This window comes from Trachypithecus francoisi, unplaced genomic scaffold, assembly GCF_009764315.1.
Source record: "Trachypithecus francoisi isolate TF-2019V2 unplaced genomic scaffold, Tfra_2.0 Lachesis_group10, whole genome shotgun sequence".
NCBI lineage: Eukaryota > Metazoa > Chordata > Mammalia > Primates > Cercopithecidae > Trachypithecus > Trachypithecus francoisi.
Genome location: NW_022681455.1, coordinates 70,584,937 through 70,607,402, shown reverse-complemented (window position 1 = coordinate 70,607,402; position 22,466 = coordinate 70,584,937). Strand labels below are relative to the sequence as shown.

The 22,466-nt window shown below is 45.0% G+C and overlaps 1 protein-coding gene across 1 annotated transcript; it reads left to right on the top strand.

Annotated features, from left to right (window-relative positions):
• The first annotated feature begins 15,573 nt into the window (after positions 1-15,573).
• On the top strand, positions 15,574-20,726 carry EEF1A1 (eukaryotic translation elongation factor 1 alpha 1). The gene is made up of 8 exons (XM_033217676.1): positions 15,574-17,250; positions 18,196-18,369; positions 18,713-18,892; positions 19,008-19,304; positions 19,388-19,538; positions 19,625-19,881; positions 19,979-20,213; positions 20,307-20,726. Exons 2-8 carry the CDS (start codon positions 18,226-18,228, stop codon positions 20,429-20,431), a joined length of 1,389 nt encoding a protein of 462 aa, XP_033073567.1. The 5' UTR covers positions 15,574-17,250; positions 18,196-18,225; the 3' UTR covers positions 20,432-20,726.
• The last annotated feature ends 1,740 nt before the right edge of the window (positions 20,727-22,466 follow it).

Below are 22,466 nucleotides of genomic sequence, written 5' to 3'. Positions count from 1 at the left end.
CAGGAGTTCGAGACTAGCCTAACACGATGAAACCCCATCTCTACCAAAAATACAAAATTTAGCCAGGCGTGGTGGCACGCGCCTGTAATCCCAGCTACTCAGGAGGTTGAGGCAGGAGAATTGCTTGAACCCGGGAGGCGGAAGTTGCAGTGAGCCGAGATTGCACCACTGCACTCCAGCCTGGACTACAAAAAAAAAAAAAAAAAACAAGCAAGAAAACAAGCTGGTGCAAGTCCAAACTAGAAAAAGACCAAGGCACATTAGGAAGACAGCTGGAAAACATATGAACTATAGAATGATTTTTAATACCCAAGGGCAGGTTTTCATAGTTAAAACTGAAAACAATGTCAGTGAAATAAATATATTTGAGAAGAAGCAGACTGCACTCCCAGATTCCCTCTCTATTCATTCATTAATTCAACAGATGTCTACTGAACATCTACTATGCACCACACACTGAATACCATGGTTAAACAAAAAGTAAGGAAAGATCCTTGCTTTGGAATTTCAATTCTAGTAGAGGAGACAAAGCTGAAATAATAGTCAAATGAATAAGATAATTACATGTTGTGGTAAGTGTTTAGAAGGAACAAATAAGAAGTTATAATGGAAAATAACAGGGGACCTTCTTTTTTGTTTGTTTGTTTTTTTTTTTTTTTTTTTTTTTTTTTTGAGACGGAGTCTCGCTCTGTCACCCGGGCTGGAGTGCAGTGGCCAGATCTCAGCTCACTGCAAGCTCCGTCTCCTGGGTTCCCACCATTCTCCTGCCTCAGCCTCCCGAGGAGCCGGGACTACAGGCGCTGCCACCTCGCCCGGCTAGTTTTTTTGTATTTTTTTAGTAGAGACGGGGTTTCACTGTGTTAGCCAGGATGGTCTCGATCTCCTGACCTCGTGATCCGCCCGTCTCGGCCTCCCAAAGTGCTGGGATTACAGGCTTGAGCCACCGCGCCCGGCCTTCTTTTTTTTTTTTTTTTTTTGAAACGTCTTGCTCTGTTGCTAGGCTGGAGTGCAATGGTGCAATCTCAGCTCACTACAACCTCTGTCTCCCAGGTTCAAGAGATTCTCCTGCCTCAGCCTCCCGAGTAGCTGGGACTACAGGCGCCAGCCACCACACCTGGCTAATTTTTGTATTTTTAGTAGAGATAGGGTTTCACCATGTTGTCCAGGCTGGTCTTGAACTCCTGACCTCAGGTGATCTGCCCACCTCAGCCTCCCAAAGTGCTGGGATTACAGGCATGAGTCGCCATGCCCAACCATTTTTTAAAAATTTTTAAATAGAGATGAGGGTCTTGCTATATTGTCCAGGCTGGTCTCAAATGCCTGGCCTCAAGCAATCATCCCACCTTGGGCTTCTGAAGTGCTGGAATTTACAGGCAGGAGCCACCATGTCCTGCCTAGCACAATTATTTTGAAAGTCATTCATGTTTTTGGATGTATCAATAGTTCATTCGTCTTTATTGCTAAGTAGTTTTCTAGTATGTGGATATACCACCATTTGTTTTCCATTTACCTGTTGATGGACATTTGGGTCGTTTCCATGTTTGTGATTACAAATGAAGCTGCTATGAACATTTTGGCCCAATTCTTTGTTTGGATATATGCTTTCATTTCTCTTGGGTAAACACTTGAAAGTGGAATGGATGGTCATATGGTAGATGTATGTTTAACTTTTTTAGAAACTGCTAAACTGTTTTCCTGAAAGATTGTACCATTTTACATTCTCACCAGCTGTATAAGACTCCTAATTGCTTGCCAAGAGATGGTATTGTTAGTCTTTTTTAAATTTTAGCTACTTTAGTGGGTGTGTAGTGGTATTGCATTGTGATTTTATTGTCTTCATTTGTGAAGGATAGTTTCACCAGATACAGAGTTCTAGGTTGACAGATTTTGTTTTTTCCTTCAGTACTTTAAGATGTTGTTCATGTACCTCCTAGCTTTCCTGTTCCTAATGAGAAGCGGTCAACCATTGCTCCCATGTATGTAATGTATCCCTTGTATGTAATGTATTTTTCTCTGAGAACTTTCAGTTTTTTCTTTTTCTTTTCTTTCCCTCCCTCTCCTGCTTCCTCCCTTCCTTTCTTCCTTCTTTTTTTTAATGTTACAAACCATCTTTATTGGTTGCAGTGGAAAGTGGAAGAGGAAGGAATATAACAGCTCCCATTCCTGGAGTGGCATTTACAGACTTGGCCACTGCCCTCCAAAAGGAGTTTTTTGTTGTGTTGTTTGTTTTTGTTTTTGTTTTTGAAACAGTGTCTTGCTCTGTCACCCAGGCTGGAGTGCAGTGTCGCAATCATGGCTCACTATAGCCTCAACCTCCAGGGCTCAAGTGATCCTCCCACCTCAGGGCCCCAAGTAGCTGGGACCACAAGTGCATACCACTATGCCCAGTTAATTTTTTGTAGAGATAAGGTCTCACTTTTTTGCTGAGGCTGGTCTTGAACTCCTGGGCTCAAGCAATCCCCTCCTGCCTCGGCCTCCGAAGGTGCTAGGATTATAGGTATGAGCCACCAAGCCCAACCAAGTTTTTTTCTTAATCTTTAGTTTTCACCAGTCCAACTGATGACTACAATGTGCCTAAACGAAGTCTTACTATCTTGCTTGGTTTTCATTCATTGTGTTGAATCTATCCTTCACTAAATTTGGGAAATGTTCAGCCATATTATTTCTCCATAACATATTAATGTAGATCAAAAATCTTAAAAGTAATCCTACCTACAGGGTTCACTTACCTTCTGCAACTCAAACTAACCTATTGATGTCTGACAGTGAGAACCATCCTTCCACAAAAATATATATTACAAAAATTTTTTTTGAGTCAACTAGTCAACAATGGCATAGGGAGGCAGCTAACCCTCTATCCATTCAATTATTCATTTAGCAAACAGTCATTGTGCAGGTACTGTTTTAGGTCCTGAAGGTAGAATAATGAACAAAACATGATAGTTAATACTTAGCCAATGTAAGTCATTTAAAATATGTATATTAACTTATTTGTCATAATTTTATAAATAAGGAATATCCTCATTTTGCAAATAAAGAAGCTAAGACTTAAAGAGTTTAATATGCCTCAGGTCACATATCTATTAAATATTAAGAGTTGGGCTTGGAACCCAGCTAGTCTGGCTCTAGAACATACATTTTTAATCCCTGCTGCTTTACTCACTAAAAGCAAAAAATGGAAGTCATAAGGTGGGCAAGCTTGATCTTTAGCCATATGAGCACTGGGCAAATCGCTCAGTCATTCCCACACTTTTTCACCTGTAAAATTAGTGGTTTTCACTACATGAAGATTAAACTGTTTTCCAAAGTGAAGAGTTTAGCATTCTAGATCTTGAGCACAAAGGTTGGTATACGTTAACTGGAATTAATGAAATCAGGTGTGAAAATAGTACAGTACTATCCATAAAAGAACAGTACTAGTTATTTTACAGTGGGTCCCCAGGTGGCAGATATACAAATTAATGGAGAGGCCGGGTATGGTGGCTCATGCCTGTAATCCCAGCACTTTGGGAGACCAAGGTGGGTGAATCACCTGAAGGTCAGGAGTTTGAGACCAGCCTGGCCAACATGGTGAAACCTTGTCTCTACTAAAAATATAAAAAATTAGCTGGGGGTGGTGGCAGGCATCTGTAATCACAGCTATTCAGGAGGTTGAGGCAGGAGAATCGTTTCAAGCCAGGAGGCAGAGGTTGCAGTGAGCCAAGATCATGCCATTGCAGTCCAGCCTGGGCAACAAGAGCAAAACCTTTGACTCAAAACAACAACAACAACAACAACTACTACAAATTAATGGAGAGAATTGTCAATAGTTTGTATTCACATGATGGCTTCTTCCAGATTCTTTCTTCATTTTGAGAAAAAATAAAAAATAAAAAAAAAAAAAAAAAAGAATATGATCTAAGAGTTTACCACAGTGGTTTTCTAGTTATTGAGACCTGGTTTTCCCTTTTCATTGACGAGTGTGTGACATATGAAATGGTTGGGCATTTTTTACAACTAAATCTGCGAAGTTCCTTTTGCAGCAAGAACAGCTTGCCAATAGATATAGCAGAAGCAGATGGTACTAGATAAACAAAGGCGATGACATAGCAACAATACAAGAGATACTATATTTTAAAAGAAAAAAATTAAAAATAATAAAGAAGATTTAATCTTTGAAAAGACATGACAGGATTTTAAAATTAGAAGTGATTGTTTATGCTGCTTTTCATCTTTTAAAAATCCTAGGGTTTTGGCCGGGCACAGTGGCTCATGTCTGTAATCCCAGCACTTTGGGAGGCTGAGGTGGGCAGATCACCTGAGGTCAGGAGTTCGAGACCAGCCCGGCCAAAATGGCAAAACTCTGTCTCTACCAAAAATACAAAAAAACAATTAGCCAAGCCATGGTGGTGGGCACCTGTAGTCCCAGCTACTTGAGAGGCTTGAGGCAGGAGAATCGCTTAAACCTAGGAGGCAGAGGTTGCAGTGTGCTGAGATTGTACCATTGCACTCCAGCCTGAGCGACACAGTGAGACTCCATCTAAAAAAAAAAAAAAAAAAAAAAAACCTATGTGTGTTTTTTTTTTAACAACCTTGTTTTCCTTAATATTTCTAACTCCATAATGGTCATAATAATTTATTTATTTTTACTTTTTTTTTTTTTTTTTTTGAGACATGGTCTCACTCTGTCATCCAGGCTGGAATGCAGTGGTGCAATCTTGGCTCACCTCAACTTCCGCCTCCCAGGTTGAAGCAATTCTCTTGCCTCAGCCTCCCAAGTAGCTGAGATTACAGGCATGCACCAGCGTGCCCAGCTAATTTTTGTATCTTTATTAGAGACGGGGTTTTGCCATGTTGGCCAGGCTGGTATTTTTACATGTTTTATCTTTTTAGAGGTAGTGTCTCACTGTGTTGCCTAGGCTGGAGTGCAATGGTACATAGTTCACTGCAGCCTTGAACTCCTGGGCTCAAGCAATCCTACAGCCTCAACCTCCTAAGCAGCTGAGATCACAGTGTGTGCCACCATGCCCAGCGAATTTTTAAAACTTTTTTGTAGAGATGTGCGCTCACTATGTTGCCCAGGCTGGTCTTGAACTCCTGACTTCAAGCAATCCTCCTGCCTCGTCCACAATTATTTAAAACATGACATCATCGGGCACGGTGGCTCATACCTGTAATCTCAGCACTTTGGGAGGCAGAGGCAGGCGGATCACCTGAGGTTGGGAGTTCAAGACCAGACTGACCAACATGGAGAAACCCTGTCTCTACTGAAAATACAAAAATTAGCCAGGCATGGTGGTACATGCTTGTAATCCCAACTACTCGGGAGGCTGAGGCAGGAGAATCACTTGAACTCAGAAGGCAGAGGTTATAGTAAGGTGAGATTGCAGCATTGCACTCCAGCCCGAGCAACAAGAGTGAAACTCGAAGGAAGGAAGGAAGGAAGGAGGGAAGGAGGGAGGGAGGGAGGGAGGGAAGGAGGGAGATGACATCTGGCTAGGCTTTATGGTTCACACCTGTAATCCTTGCACTTTGGGAGGCGGAGGCCAGAGGATAGCTTGAGCCTAGGGGTTTGAGATAAGCCTGGGCAACAGAGGGAGAGCCCGTCTATACAAAAAATTTAAAAATTAGCCAGGTGTTTGGCACATGCCTGTAGTCCGGGCTACTTTCAGAGGCTGAGGTGGGAGGATTGCTTGAAGCTTGGGAGGTCAAGGCTGCAATAAGCTATGATTGTGTCATTGCACTCCAGCCTTGGTGATAGAATAAAACTCTGTCTCAAAAAAACAAACCAGGGCCGGGTGTGATGGCACATGCCTGCAGTCCCAGCTACTAGGGAGGCTGAGACAGGAGAATTGCTTGAACCTGGAAGAGGGAGATTGCAGTGAGCCAAGATTGCACCACTGCACTCCTGCCTGGGTGACAGAGCAAGACTCTGTCTCAAAAACAAAAACAAAAGCCATGGTATCTGCTATGGTCTGAATGTTGATGTCCCTCCAAATTTCATAAGTTGGAATGTAATAGGTAGTATAGTAGTAAGAGGTAGGGCTTTTGGGAAGTGATTAAGTCTTGAGAGCTCTATCCTTTAATAAATGCCTGTATTAAAGAAGCCTGAGTCTGAGGGTATCCCCTTGACTTTTCTGCCATGTGGTAATGTAAGTGAAAGGCACAATCTTTGAAGCAGAGAGCAAGCCCTCACCAGACACAGAATCTGCTAGTGCGTTGACCTTGAACTTCCCAGGCTCCAGAACTGTAACAAATTTCTGTTGTTTATAAGTTACCTAGTCTAAGGTATTTTGTAATAGCAGCCCAAGTGAACTAAAACAGCATCTTTTTTTTCTTTTTTAAAAAAATAGAATAGGCCAGTACGGTGGCTCACGTCTGTAATCCCAGGACTTTGGGAGGCTGAGGTGAGTGGATCACAAGGTCAGGAGATCAAGACCATCCTGGCCAACATAGTGAAACCCCGTCTCTACTAAAAATACAAAAAAATTAACTGGGCTCGGCGGTGCACGCCTCTAGTCCCAGCTGCTTGGGAGGCTGAGGCAGGAGAATTGCTTGAACCCAGGAGGCAGAGGTGCAGTGAGCCGAGGTCACGCCACTACATTCCAGCCTGGGCGACAGAGCTAGATTTCGTCTCCAAAAGAAAAGAAAAAAGGAAAGACAGAGTTTCGCCATGTCACCCAGGCTGGTCTTGAACTCCTGGACTCAACTGATCTGCCTGCCTCACCCTCCCAAAGTTCTGGGATTAAAGGTATGAGCCACCATGCCCAGCGAACAGCATCTTTAAGATTCTGAAAATGCAGGTTATAGGAAAATTAATAAGGAAATCTGAAATGCAGGAATATTAAACATAGAGCTCAAGGCAAGGTCATTATGGCATTTTCTTTGTAAAGAAAGTTCATTCTATAATAAGATGCTAGTTAATGAGGAATCTCAAATAACAAAAAATTAAATAACATATAAATCAAAGAACAATTAAAATTTACTGAGTGCTTACTACGTGTCCAGCACTGGCTTAAGTAGTATTTTATAATGATTGTCTCATTTAATCCCTACCACGAGCCTATGGGGTAGATATTATTTATTATTATCATCACTTTATAGACATGAAAACTGAGGCCAGTGAGATGAAATCACTGAGGTAATTCAGTGGTTAAATCAATGAGGTAAATGGTAAACATTCTACCTCTGGTTGTGGTCGAGCCAACAGAGATATGAGTGAAAATGTTCTAACTTCAGAGCTTCTTTGCTCTTAAAGTAATATGTAATAAACACAATGGATTGAAACAAACAAAAAAGAACAAACGAAAAACTTCCTGCAAATTGCTATTCTAACTTGGTACAAAGAAATCTTGCTCAGCACTTGAAATACTTTTCTTATCTAATTTTTCACAGCAGTCTTATGGAATAGTTATTATTATCTCCTTTCTACAGACACAGGATCTGAAACTTAAACAGACCAGATACCTTGCCCAGAGCCACATGTTCAGCAAGTGGTGGACACAAGACTTGGATCCAGGCTGGTCTGTTTCCAGAGACTCAGCATTCTTTTTTTTTTTTTTTGAGACGGAGTCTCGCTCTGTCGCCCAGGCTAGAGTGCTGTGGCCGGATCTCAGCTCACTGCAAGCTCCACCTCCCGGGTTCACGCCATTCTCCTGCCTCAGCCTCCCGAGTAGCTGGGACTACAGGCGCCCGCCACCTCGCCCGGCTAATTTTTTATATTTTTTAGTAGAGACGGGGTTTCACCGTGTTAGCCAGGATGGTCTCGATCTCCTGACCTCGTGATCCGCCCGTCTCGGCCTCCCAAAGTGCTGGGATTACAGGCTTGAGCCACCGCGCCCGGCCAGAGACTCAGCATTCTTCACAGGCTCCTTGAAGGCCTTGTGAATGCCCCTAGACAGATCTATCTTGCTGTTACTGTCTTGTAGGAGTAAACTCTTCCTCCCACTTTCTTTCTTTTTTTTTTTTTTTTTTTTTTTTTTTTTTTTTTTTTGAGGCGGAGTCTCGCTCTGTCGCCCGGACTGGAGTGCAGTGGCCGGATCTCAGCTCACTGCAAGCTCCGTCTCCCAGGTTTACGCCATTCTCCTGCCTCAGCCTCCAAGTAGCTGGGACTACAGGCGCCCGCCACCTCGCCCGGCTAGTTTTTTTTTTTTTTTTTGTATTTTTAGTAGAGACGGGGTTTCACCGTGTTAGCAGGATGGTCTCGATCTCCTGACCTCGTGATCCGCCGTCTCGGCCTCCCAAAGTGCTGGGATTACAGGCTTGAGCCACCGCGCCCGGCCACCTCCCACTTTCTTTCCTAGAGCAGTCACCTCTGTAGCCTCCCACCTTCATAGCCTACTTCCACCGGCTTATGCCCACAGTTCATACCAACCCCAGGTGAAACTTTCTGTCCTTTGAGAAGCTTTCCCTGCTGCTGTCCTCCAAACCCAGGTAAGACTCTCTGCCCTCTGGGAAGCTTTGCCTGCTGCTGTCCTCATCCCTTCCCTGAGTCTGGATCTGTCCTGAGTGCTCAAAAGCACCCTAGACATACTTAGTTCCAGGACTCATGCTCTCCTGGAATTACCTGTTTACTATTTGTCTTCCTTCCCCTACGTCTCCAGGGCTCTGCCACATACACTATGCAGCAGAGATTGTTTTTTGTCTCCTAGTGCCTAGCTCAGTGCCTGGCACAGAACAGATGCTCAATAAATGTTTGATGGATAGATGAATAAAGACTGACTTCAGAAGTCCTGAGCAATTACCATCATCTTTTTTTTTCAGACATGAGGGTCTCACTCTGTTGCCCAGATGGCAATAATCATATTTCACTGCAGCCTCAAACTCCTGGCCTTAAGCAATCCTCCCACCTCAGCCTCCTGAGTAGCTGGAATTAGTGGCACAAGCTGCCATGCCCAGCACCAACATATACTGAATGTCATAATTCAAAAGTCCTTGCCACTTACAGAACACACATATTGTCACATGTGTGTATAACACCTGTATAGATGGGTGAATCTATAGTTCTAATACTTAAATGAAATTGAAGTATTTGTAGAGTAAATTTCTCTACATTTTAAACAGATTTTTGCCTTTTTTATTTTTTTGCCTTTTTTTTTTCTTCCTTTTTTGTGGAGAACAGGGTCTCACCATATTGCCCAGGTAGGTCTCAAACTTCCAGGCTCAAGCTATCCTCCCACCTCTGCCTCCCTGAGAGCTGGGATTACAGGCGTGAGCCACCGCGCCCAGTCAACTCTTTTAAAAAGCTGGGCGTGAGCCACCGCGCCCAGTCAGCTCCTTTAAAAAGCTGCTTTTTAAAAGAGTTGACTGGGCGCGGTGGCTCATGCCTGTAATCCCAGCACTTTGGGAGGCCAAAGCGGGCAGATTTCCTGAGGTCAGGAGTTTGAGAACAGCCTGAGCAACATGGCGAAACTCCGTCTCTACTAAAAATACAAAAATTAGCCAGGCATGGTGGCGTGTGCTCATAATCCCAGCTACTCCGGAGGCTGAGGCAAGAGAATTGTTTGAACCCGGGAGGCAGAGGTTGCAGTGAGCCAAGATCATGCCACTGCACTCCAGCCTGGGCGACAGAACAAGACTTTCAAAAAAAAAAAAAAAAACAAAAGCGCTAATGATTATTTTCTAAGTATAATGAGCTCTGACATTTGTAAAAATGGTTTGCATCATCTGGTCCATTATCTTATTTAATCTTTATGATCAGTTCTATGAAATAGATGTTAGATTATTTTACTATGAAATAATGAGCTCGGCCGGGCGCGGTGGCTCAAGCCTGTAATCCCAGCACTTTGGGAGGCCGAGACGGGCGGATCACGAGGTCAGGAGATCGAGACCATCCTGGCTAACACGGTGAACCCCGTCTCTACTAAAAAATTACAAAAAACTAGCCGGGCGAGGTGGCGGGCGCCTGTAGTCCCAGCTACTCAGGAGGCTGAGGCAGGAGAATGGCGTAAACCCGGGAGGCGGAGCTTGCAGTGAGCTGAGATCCGGCCACTGCACTCCAGCCTGGGTGACAGAGCGAGACTCTGTCTCAAAAAAAAAAAAAAAAAAAAAAAAAAAAAGAAATAATGAGCTCAGGCCAGGTGCGGTGGCTCATGCCTGTAATCCCAGCAATGTGGGAGGCTGAGGAGGGCAGATCCTGAGGTCAGGAGTTCAAGACCAGCCTGGCCAACATAGTGAAACCTCATCTCTACTAAAAATACAAAAAAAAAAATTAGCCTGGTGTGGCGGTAGGCGCCTGTAATCTCAGCGGTTTGGGAGGTTAAGACAGAAGAATCACTTGAACTCAGGAAGCAGAGGTTGCAGTGACCAGAGATGGCACCACTGCGTTCCAGCCTGGGTGACAGTGCGAGACTCCATCTCAAAAAATAAAAATTAAAAAAAGAAATAATGAGCTCAAGTGTGATTTATTCAAGATCACTCTGATAAAGAAATTATGTGGGGCTATGAATATATTCCAGCTTGTCTCTTAGTCAAGTGCTCTATTAACTATATCACCTATGAAGACAAAGAAATACTGAAAATTGATATTATTTATAAAATATGGATTCACAAATGAATACTGAGTGAGGGGGCCCTGCTACTGGCCTTACAACTGCTGGGCTCTGCTCAGGAACCCTAATCTGGTCCAGAGTGAGCAGTATGGTCTCAGCCCAGCCTTTCACAAGTCTTCAAGCCTTCAGGCTTTCTTTTAACCAAGATGAGTGATAAACCCATACTTGTCAGAAGTGAAGTTTGATAGGTCAAAATTGAAGAAAACTAACACTGGAGAAAAAAATACTCTTTCTTCCAAGGAAACTATCCAGCAGGAGACAGAGGGTGTTCAAACATCATATAATGGGGGCTGGGTATGGTGGCTCAAGCCTGTAATCTTTGGGAGGCTGAGGTGGGTGGATCACCTGAGGTCAGGAGGTCGAGACCACCCTGGCCAACACGGCTAAGCCCTGTCTCTACTAAAAATACAAAAATTAGCCAGGTGTGGTGGCATGTGCCTGTAGTCACAGCTACTCGGGAGCCTGAGGCAGGAGAATCACTTGAACCCAAGAGGCGGAGGTTGCAGTGAGCTGAGATTGGGACACTGCACTCCAGCCTGGGTGACAGAGTGAGACTCCGTCTCAAACAAACAAACAAACAAACAAAAAAGAATCAGGCATGGTGGCACATGCCTGTAATCCCAGCTACTCGGAAGTCTGAGGCAGGTGAATCACCTGAACTCGGGAGGCGGAGGTTGTAGTGAGCCGAGATCATGCCACTGTACTCCAGCCTGGGTGACAGAACAAGACTCCGTCTCAAAACAAAACAAAACAAAACAAAGCAAAACACCAAAAATCTTCCCATTGGTGCATAAATTCCACATGGCAGATGCTACCAATAATCTAACCATTGATGACCTGTGTGTGTATAGTCTTTGCACCTCCTACAGGAAAAGCCAATTTTAACCTTCTATGAGTGTCTCTATTGCTTCATAATCTTTTTTTTTTTTTGAGACAGAGTCTCGCTCTGTTGCCCAGGCTGGAGTGCAGTGGCGCGATCTTGGCTCACTGCAAGCTCCCCTTCCCGGGTTTACGCCATTCTCCTGCCTCAGCCACTCGAGTAGCTGAGACTACAGGCGCCCGCCCCCTCGCTGGGCTAGTTTTTTGTATTTTTTTAGTAGAGATGGGGTTTCACCATGTTAGCCAGGATGGTCTCGATCTCCTGACCTCGTGATCCGCCCATCTTGGCCTCCCAAAGTGCTGGGATTACAGACTTGAGCCACCGCGCCCGGCCTGCTTCATAATCTTCATGAAGTTGCATGCTTTTGCAGCTTCTCACAGTTTATTTTCATTTCTTTTTTTTTTTTTTTTTTTGAGACGGAGTCTCGCTCTGTCGCCGGGGCTGGAGTGCAGTGGCCGGATCTCAGCTCACTGCAAGCTCCGCCTCCCGGGTTTACGCCATTCTCCTGCCTCAGCCTCCCGAGTAGCTGGGACTACAGGCGCCAGCCACCTCGCCTGGCTAGCTTTTTTTTGTATTTTTTAGTAGAGACAGGGTTTCAGCGTGTTAGCCAGGATGGTCTCGATCTCCTGACCTCGTGATCCGCCCGTCTCGGCCTCCCAAAGTGCTGGGATTACAGGCTTGAGCCACCGCGCCCGGCCTATTTTCATTTCTAATGTAGCAATAAAATAATATACTAACTAAAAATAATAGTGAGAGAAGAAAATCATTGCCTACATACCAAGTAAGACAGCACTTATCATGGTAGACACTGGCTTTGCAATTATGAGAGCAGTAGTAGAAATAGCTTTAGTTTCCTCAATTTTCCTGGAGTAGTCTTCAGACTTTCTTTAAACTGCTAAAATGAGAGTAATATTTCATTGTATAACCTCTGTATAATTTCTTACCATGTACATGTATTACCTATGTAAAAATGCTTACAAGTACAAAGATACCAATGAGTTTATTTTCTCTACTGACTCAAGTTGGTGTCACAGGCATACCAATTAAGGACAGACATTCTCCAAAAAGCCTATAGAAACACTGTCTTTTGTACTATTAAAAAGCTCCCATGTTTTTTCATGTCATTGCATATTAGAACTGTGACATAGGTGTTAAGTAGGAACAAAGAGGCGACCTATTTCACAGATGTACTCAGAACTGCTGGGCTGTCACAGGTCTAAGCAGAAGAGTGAGGACTAAATCCCTAATTTTCTGACACTGATGCCACTGATATTTTCATTATACCAGGCTGCCTTGACCTGCTGGTAAGGGTTAGGACTAGCTCTCTGGGCCGGGCGCGGTGGCTCAAGCCTGTAATCCCAGCACTTTGGGAGGCCGAGACGGGCGGATCACGAAGTCAGGAGATTGAGACCATCCTGGCTAACACGGTGAAACCCCGTCTCTACTAAAAAAAAAAAAAAAAAAAAAAAAAAAAAAAAAAAGGACTAGCTCTCTGATCAGATTACCCTGGTTCCAACCCTGATCTGCTGGGCCCTAAGGTATCCACGAAAAAAGATCACCAAGCTGTATTAGGTGAAAAAAGCAAGGTGGCATATTGTATTTTACCATTTTGTGTAAAAAAAAGGTAAAACTTTAAAAAAGAATATATGTCTATATTTGCTTATTATGCATAAACTGTCTGTTGCCCATTGCTGCTCCATCTATACAATGAGGGTGGTAGGATTACAATAAATATTGCAAATATTAGAACAGTGCCTGTCACACTAAAGCGCCATTTTATTTGGATTCTCAGTCCAAGTAGTTCCTTGGCTTAATCATATTCTAAAATACCCCTTTAAATATATATATACACACACACACATATATATATATAGTTTTTTCTGAGATGGAGTCTTACTTTGTTACCCAGGCTGGAGTGCAGTGGCACAATTTCTGCTCACTGCAACCTCCTCCTCCCGGGTTCAAGCGATTCTCCTGCCTCAGCCTCCCATGTAGCTGTGATTACAGGTGCATACCACCATGCCTGGTTAATTTTTGTATTTTTAGTAGAGACGGGAGTCTCACCATGTTAGCCAGGCTGGTCTTGAACTCTTACCTCAGGTGATCCGCCTGCTTCAGCCTCCCAAAGTGCTGGGATTACAGGCGTGAGCCATCACACCTGGCTATCATCTTTTCTTCAGAGGTAGATATAGCAGATAAAAAGATTTAAAAATCACTTTCACGTGGCAAGCCATAGCAAAATGTAACTACTTAAGGCTGCTTTAAATTAGGCTAATAGCAGAGTGATTAGACTATATTGAAAGCTCGGTGAATCACAATTATGTACCTCAAAGAAGCATTCTTGTTTGCCTTATTACTATGTAAATAACTGAAATATTTGTTTATCTTCCTAAAAGGGGTCATGTAGATGTTTACTTACAATGTATTTTAAGTTTGTCACTCTAAATGGTTATGAGTAAGCGAGACCGTCCTGGCTAACACGGTGAAACCCCGTCTCTACTAAAAATACAAAAAATTAGCCGGCCGTGGTGGCGGGCACCTGTAGTCCCAGCTACTCCGGAGGCTGAGGCAGGTGAATGGCGTGAACCCGGGAGGGGGAGCTTGCAGTGAGCCGAGATCCACCACTGCACTCCGGCCTGGGCGACAGAGCAAGACCCCGTCCCCAGAAAAAAAAGAAAGAAAGAAAGAAAAACCTTCAACAAATATCACCTTAGATTATAACCCCAAAACATATTTACGAGCCTCAACATTGTTACTGTTACCGCTTTAACATTTAAGACAGTAAAAAGCATAATGGATCTCCCGTACGGTGCGGGGAATCCGTTATGATTATGTTGAAAACATAGGATCTGGGGAAAAAGGGATTTAAAATAAGAAGGAAAAAAAGACTTGAGACTTAAAAAGTCTTTGTGAGGCCAGCTCACGGTGACAAAAACCGACCCTCACCCCGGGCCACGTGAGGTTTTCTGCCTCCTCCCTGGCCTTTCCTTCCGCAGTCAGAAGGCGGAAGAAAAGCAACCTCAAGGTGGGGCGAGAGACAGGGCGGACCCTGGCGACCTGACGCTGGGGAGGCTCGAGTGGCGGATCCATACCGCTCAGCTGTTCGCCGCGGGACCCCGCCGACCCGCAGGTGACCCAGCGCTGGAAAAACGCCAGCGATGTGGCCTGGCGAGCTGGCGCGGGGCAAGGACCACCCGCGTCCGCCTTGCCGCCCCAGCCTCCCTCCCTAGGAAGCCGGGCGCGCCGGGTGAGCGCGGGGCTTCCCCGGCACCGGCGTTCCAGTCCCTCTCCAGCTTCCGGCCCACCCCGGCCGGACTGAGAGCAGAAATGTGATCTCTGCCCTGAGAAAATGCTCGTGGCCAGCGGCTACCCCTAACGCACAATAATATGGCTCCGATGGGCTCAAAGTTATTGGTTTTTTGTTTTGTTTTGAGACAAGGTCTCACTCGGTCACCCAGGCTGGCGTGCAATTGCGTGATCTTGGCTCACTGCAACCTCCGCTTCCCGGGCTCAAGCGATTCGCCTCCTCAGCCTCCCGAGTAGCTGGGATTACAGGCGTGCGCCACCACGCCCGGCTAATTTTGTATTTTTAGTAGAGACAGGGTTTCGCTATGTTGGCCAGGCTAATCTCGAACTCCTGGCCTCAAGTTATACGTCCGCCTTGGCCTCGCAAGGTGCTGGTATTATAGGCATGAGCCATCTCGCCCGGTCCAGTGTTGGTTCTTAAACGCAAGAATTGAGATCTCCCATCACCTAATGAAAGTCTGGGCCACTATCGCAACATTCAGAACACCCAGTCGGTGTTGCGCAATAGGTTACTAAGGTATAAATCAAGGATGCATGTAATTTTGCCATTCCTTGCGTGATATTTTAAAAAACATTCTCTGTACGGTATTTATAAAGCGTTTACTATTATCCGCAATCACAGGGGCTTGAGAAAAAACTTTTGACTGTGGCTGGGCTCCATGGCTCACACCTGTAATCCCAGCACTATGGGAGACTGAGGCGGGTGGATCACTTGAGGTCAGCAGTTCGAGACCAACCTGGCCAACATGGTGAAACTCCGTCTCTTCTAAAAATACAAAAATTTGTGGGGCGCGCTTGTAGCCCCAGCTACTCGGGAGACTGAGGCAGGAGAATAGCTTGAACCTGGGAGGCAGAGCTTGCAGTGAGCCGAGATATTGCCACTGCACCCCAGCCTGGGCAACAGAGTAGGACCCCGTCCGGAAAAAAAAAAGAAGAAGAAGAAAAAGTGGACTGTGAAAACCGAATGGACTAGAAAAACTTTATACTACAAAGATACAGAAACCAAGAAAGCACCATAGGCGTTTGCCTTTAATTGCTTCCCAACTTGTTTTCCTCTTTCAATTTGATTGTGGGTTCCTCTCCAGAAGAAACTCCACAGTACTTAGCGTTGGCCACATAGTAGGTTCTCAAATACTTGTTAATAAATAAGTTTGTTCGAGAAGCTGGGCAGTAATATTCTACAGCTGGAAGAAGAAACATAATGATCTAGTAATTAGCTCATTAAAAATAAACGTTCTTCATTCCTCAGAGGAGCATTTCCCAAGGCCTGTCTTAATAGCCATACAAAACGGCCAAGCTCATCCAATCTTGCCCTAGATTTATGCTAAAATGCAGTTACAATCTATAGGATGACAGAAAAATAAAGCACTTATTTAAATATAATAGGCACTTATTTAAATAGGAGAAACTGTGACTTCATACCAAGTGTTGGGGTTAGGAAACTGGGTGGATAAACTTGCTGATGCTGTAGATCTTAGTCGCTACATGAGATCACGTGGAAAATCTGAATTTGAAAGCTTTTTAGTTCCTTATGTTTGCAATCAAATGACTGTACACCTTTTAATTTAAAAAGTACCATGAGGCACACACACACTCGCAGGAACTTTTTGGCGTAACAAAACTAGAATTAGATCTAAAGCTAACTGTAGGACTGAGTCTATTCTAAACTGAAAGCCTGGACATCTGGAGTACCGGGGGAGATGACGTGTTACGGACTTTGATAAAAGCAGCTGGCTTTGAATGGAAGGAGCCAAGAGGCCAGCACAGGAGCGGATTCGTCGAGCTCACGGCCATCGAGTCTAACCTCTCGCAGGTCCGTGAGCCGTTAAGGAGTCTCCCAGTCCAGACCCTTCGCCCCAAGCCCCTCGGGGTCGCCGGGCCTGGTACTCCTTGCCACACGGGAGGGGGGAGGAAGCCGAGGCGGAGGAGGAGCCAACCCGGGGCTAGGCTGAAACCGGCAGAGGAAGACGCTCTAGGGATTTGTCGCGGACTAGCGAGATGGCGAGGCTGATTGGGGGGCGAAGGTACACCCTAATCTCAACACAACCTTTGGGGCTAAGCCAGCAATGGTAGAGGAAAGATTCTAGACGTCCCTTCCAGGCCACCACCTCGTCTCCTCCCCCCTCCCCCGCCCCCGCCCCGGCCGGAGCTGAGAGTAATTCATACAAAAGGACTCGCCCCTGCCTTGGGGAATCCCAGGGACCGTCGTTAAACTCCCACTAACCTAGAACCCAGAGATCGCTGCGTTCCCGCCCCCTCACCCGCCCGCTCTCGTCATCACCAAGGTGGAGAAGAGCATGCGTGAGGCTCCGGTGCCCGTCAGTGGGCAGAGCGCACATCGCCCACAGTCCCCGAGAAGTTGGGGGGGGGGTCGGCAATTGAACCGGTGCCTAGAGAAGGTGGCGCGGGGTAAACTGGGAAAGTGATGTCGTGTACTGGCTCCGCCCTTTTCCCGAGGGTGGGGGAGAACCGTATATAAGTGCAGTAGTCGCTGTGAACGTTCTTTTTCGCAACGGGTTTGCCGCCAGAACAGAGGTAAGTACCGTGTGTGGCTCCCGCGGGCCTGGCCTCTTTACGGGCTATGGCCTTCGCGTGCCTTTCATTACTTCCACGCCCCTGGCCGCTTTAGGTGATTCTTGATCCCGAGCTTCGGGTTGGAAGTGGGTGGGAGAGGTCGAGGCCTTGCACTTAAGGAGTCCCTTCGCCTCGTGCTTGAGTCGAGGCCTGGCTTGGGCTCTGGGGCGGCCGCGTGCGAATCTGGTAGCACCTTTGCGCCTGCCTCGCTGCTTTCACTAAGTCTCTAGCTATTTAAAATTTTTGATGACCAGCTGCGACGCCTTCTTTCTGGCGAGATAATCTTACAAATGCGGACCAGGATCTGCACACTAGTATTGGGGTTTTGGGGGCCGCGGGCTGCGACGGGGTTCGTGCGTCCCAGCGCACATGTTCGGCGAGGCGGGGCCTGCGAGCGCGGCCACCGAGAGTCGGACGGGGGGAGTCTCAAGCTGGCCGTCCTGCTCTGCTGCCTGGCCTCGCGCCGCGGTGTGTCGCCCCGCCCTGGTCGGCAAGCCTGGCCCGGTCGGCACCAGTTGCGTGAGCGGAAAGATGGCCGCTTCCCGGCCCTGCCGCAGGGAGCTCAAAATGGAGGACGCGGCGCCCGGCAGAGCGGGCCAGTGAGTCACCCACACAAAGGAAAAGGGCCTTTCCGTCCTCGGCCGCCGCTTCATGTGACCCCACGGAGTACCGGGCGCCGTCCAGGCACCTCGATTAGTTCTCCGAGCTTTTGGAGTACGTCTTCCTTAGGTTTGGGGGAGGGGTTTGTGCGGTGGAGTTTCCCCACACTTAGTGGGTGGAGACTGAAGAGTTAGGCCAGCTTGGCTCTCGATGTAATGCTCCTTGGAATTTGCCCTTTTCGAATTTGGATCTTGGCTTATTCTCAAGCCTCAGACAGTGGTTCAAAGTTTTTTTCTCCCATTTCAGGTGTCGTGAAAACTACCCCTAAAAGCCAAAATGGGAAAGGAAAAGACTCATATCAACATTGTCGTCATTGGACACGTAGATTCGGGCAAGTCCACCACTACTGGCCATCTGATCTACAAATGCGGTGGCATCGACAAAAGAACCATTGAAAAATTTGAGAAGGAGGCTGCTGAGGTATGTTTAGTATCAGAAAGGGAAACATAAACTAAAATGAGTTTTACCAGCAGAATCATTAAGTGGTGGTGATTTCCCCAGAGCTAATGAGTGGTTTAGATCTGACTCTACTTATGAAATCAGTTTGTTTTTGGTTACTTCTGTAATCGTATTGCTAGTGTAGGATCCTACTTTAAAAAGTTTGGTTTTTGGTTGCTTCTGTAACCCTATGTAAGTGACTAAAATCACTTAGGACTTGCAGTTATAAAGTGGAAACTATGTGCCAATTAAGGGCTAGGGGCAAAGAAATTGAAGCTGGAGTTTGTGTTTTTAGTAACCAAGTAACGACTCTTAATCCTTACAGATGGGAAAGGGCTCCTTCAAGTATGCCTGGGTCTTGGATAAACTGAAAGCTGAGCGGGAACGTGGTATCACCATTGATATCTCCTTGTGGAAATTTGAGACCAGCAAGTATTATGTGACTATCATTGACGCCCCAGGACACAGAGACTTCATCAAAAACATGATTACAGGGACATCTCAGGTTGGTAGGATTAATAATCCTAGGTTTTTGGGTTTTTTCCCCCGAAATTCCTGTCTTGTGCATTGGTTTTGTCCTTTGGAGAGTTGACAGGGATATGTCTTTGCTTTCTTTAAAGGCTGACTGTGCTGTCCTAATTGTTGCTGCTGGTGTTGGTGAATTTGAAGCTGGTATCTCCAAGAATGGGCAGACCCGAGAGCATGCTCTTCTGGCTTACACACTGGGTGTGAAACAACTAATTGTTGGTGTTAACAAAATGGATTCCACTGAGCCACCCTACAGCCAGAAGAGATATGAGGAAATTGTTAAGGAAGTCAGCACTTACATTAAGAAAATTGGCTACAACCCCGACACAGTAGCATTTGTGCCAATTTCTGGTTGGAATGGTGACAACATGCTGGAGCCAAGTGCTAACGTAAGTGGCTTTCAAGACCGTTGTTAAAAAGCTCTGGGAATGGCGATTTCATGCTTACACAAATTGGCATGGTTGTGTTTCAGATGCCTTGGTTCAAGGGATGGAAGGTCACCCGTAAGGATGGCAATGCCAGTGGAACCACGCTGCTTGAGGCTCTGGACTGCATCCTACCACCAACTCGTCCAACTGACAAGCCCTTGCGCCTGCCTCTCCAGGATGTCTACAAAATTGGTGGTAAGTTGGCTGTTAACAAAGTTGAATTTGAGTTGGTAGAGTACTATCTTCTTCATAGGTATTTAGTATGCTGTAAATATTTTTAGGTATTGGTACTGTTCCTGTTGGCCGAGTGGAGACTGGTGTTCTCAAACCCGGTATGGTGGTCACCTTTGCTCCAGTCAACGTAACGACTGAAGTAAAATCTGTCGAAATGCACCATGAAGCTTTGAGTGAAGCTCTTCCTGGGGACAACGTGGGCTTCAATGTCAAGAATGTGTCTGTCAAGGATGTTCGTCGTGGCAACGTTGCTGGTGACAGCAAAAACGACCCACCAATGGAAGCAGCTGGCTTCACTGCTCAGGTAACAATTTTTAAAGTAACGTGTTCTTACCTTATTGCAGAGGCTAAAGTCATTTGAGAGTTTGGATTTACACTGAACGCAAATCTTTTTTTCCAAGGTGATTATCCTGAACCATCCAGGCCAAATAAGTGCTGGCTATGCCCCTGTGTTGGATTGCCACACGGCTCACATTGCATGCAAGTTTGCTGAGCTGAAGGAAAAGATTGATCGCCGTTCTGGTAAAAAGCTGGAAGATGGCCCTAAATTCTTGAAGTCGGGTGATGCTGCCATTGTTGATATGGTTCCTGGCAAGCCTATGTGTGTTGAGAGCTTCTCAGACTATCCACCTTTGGGTAAGGATGATTACTTCAATGTAAATAAGTTGTGTTAAAGATGAAAAATACAACTGTGAACAGTATTTTGGTAATAAATTTTTTTTTTAATAGGTCGCTTTGCTGTTCGTGATATGAGGCAGACAGTTGCGGTGGGTGTCATCAAAGCAGTGGACAAGAAGGCTGCTGGAGCTGGCAAGGTCACCAAGTCTGCCCAGAAAGCTCAGAAGGCTAAATGAATATTATCCCTAATACCTGCCACCCCACTCTTAATCAGTGGTGGAAGAACGGTCTCAGAACTGTTTGTTTCAATTGGCCATTTAAGTTTAGTAGTAAAAGACTGGTTAATGATAACAATGCATCGTAAAACCTTCAGAAGGAAAGGAGAATGTTTTGTGGACCACTTTGGTTTTCTTTTTTGCGTGTGGCAGTTTTAAGTTATTAGTTTTTAAAATCAGTACTTTTTAATGGAAACAACTTGACCAAAAATTTGTCACAGAATTTTGAGACCCATTAAAAAAGTTTAATGAGAAACCTGTGTGTTCCTTTGGTCAACACTGAAACTTTTAAGTTTCACCTCACTTAGGTGAAGACATGTAATTCTGGTTTTATGAATCTGGAAACTTCATGAAAATGTAGTTCTTGAGTTAACACTTCGAGGTGAAGATAGGGTTGTTTTCCTCCCACATACTTAGGAAGGAATCTTAAGCTACGGGAGGGCTGCTTTGATTACCACATTGGAGAGAAATATAGCATGTTACTGATGGCCTGTCACTAAGGAAGGCCAAATGCTGTAATAGAGTCCTTGTGTTGCATAGAAAGCTTAATGTAGTTAAACCAACGTTAAGTGAATCTTTGGAAGCATGAAATAGTAGTTTCCAAATTACAGGGATGTGCGTTTTAAAACAGGTTAAAATGACGGGCCAGTGGAAGTTGACTCTTTCCCCTGACATAAGTAAGTAGTTGCTAGTGTACACCCTATGTGAGTGGAAGGATCCATTTTAAAGTCAGTGGAGTAAGCTTTATGTCAGTTTGGTTTCACAAGTTTTACTGAGTGCTATTCAGAATAGGAACAAGGTGCTAACAGAAAAAGATGGCAATTTGAAGTAGCTATAAAATTGGACAGAGCCTAATCTTAAGTTTCTTTCCTCCTGCAGAGTCTAATACCTTTTATGCTTTGATTAGCAATTTGTCTACTTGGTCACTAGCAATGAAACGTGGTCATAAGCTTAACAGGTGTCAGTGATAGCCCACTTTTGAATCTTAAGCATTTGTGCATTTGAAAAACTTCATGGTCTTTCTGCTGGGATTACAGGCATGAGCCACTATGCCTGATCTCCCATATGTAGAAGAGTGTCTAAAGGTATCTTTGTGGTTATATAAGGAAAATTTTTGGTTACGTTTGCAGGATAGGTAAAATTAAAGGACATGCTTTTTGTTTGTGTGATGGTTTTTTTTTTATTGAGATGGAGTTCTTGTTGCCCAGGCTGGAATGCAATGGCGAAATAGCACTGCAAGTTCTGCCTCCTAGGTTAGAGCAATTCTGCTTCAGCCTCCCAAGTAACTGGGATTACAGGCATGTGCCTGTAATTTTGTTTTTAGTAGAGATGAAGTTTCTCCATGTTGGTCAGGATCTCAAACTCCTGACCTTAAGTGATCCCTCCGCCTCAGCCTCCTGAAGTGCTGGAATTACAGGCATGAGACACCATACCCGGCCAGGACATGTGTTCTGTAAGGACATGCTAAGGAGGAGTTAAAGCAGTCCAAGAGACAAGGCCTTTGTGTTGCTCAAGGTTCAAAGGTACTTGAATTGGCCATAGACAAGTTTGTAACTTGAAATGTTAGCCCTTTCCGTCATGTAAGTCTGAATTAGATAAGATGCCTTCCCATCAACCAATTCTGTGAGGTATCAAGTCTAAATTAGATTTTTGTCCTTTAGTTTTTTTGCTATCTTCATGTTTACGCAAGTAAATTGCCTAAGATTTGCTGGGTGACCGTAGAAAAGATAGGTAAGGCCTTTAATAGATGGCCAGTAGACGCCCTCTATTGATAGAGTTGAATTCTGTTGACATGCAAGGAAGCAAGACTTAACTGAAAAAATTGTTCCACTTGAAACAGGAGTTTACTTGCATACTGAGATTAACTTCTCTGTGAAATCCAGTGTCTTAGACAACTGTGGCTTGAGCACCACCTGCTGGTGTTCATTACAAACTAGCTTGTTACAGTAAATGAATTTTTTTTAAGCTTTAAGATGAAGTGGCATTTCTCTTGACA

Coding starts and splice junctions, on each gene's coding strand:
- EEF1A1 (XM_033217676.1), top strand. CDS start 18,226: ATGGGAAAGGAAAAGACTCATATCAACATTGTCGTCATTGGACACGTA. Junction 18,370..18,712: donor TTGAGAAGGAGGCTGCTGAG/GTATGTTTAGTA, acceptor TAATCCTTACAG/ATGGGAAAGGGCTCCTTCAA. Junction 19,539..19,624: donor GGATGTCTACAAAATTGGTG/GTAAGTTGGCTG, acceptor AAATATTTTTAG/GTATTGGTACTGTTCCTGTT.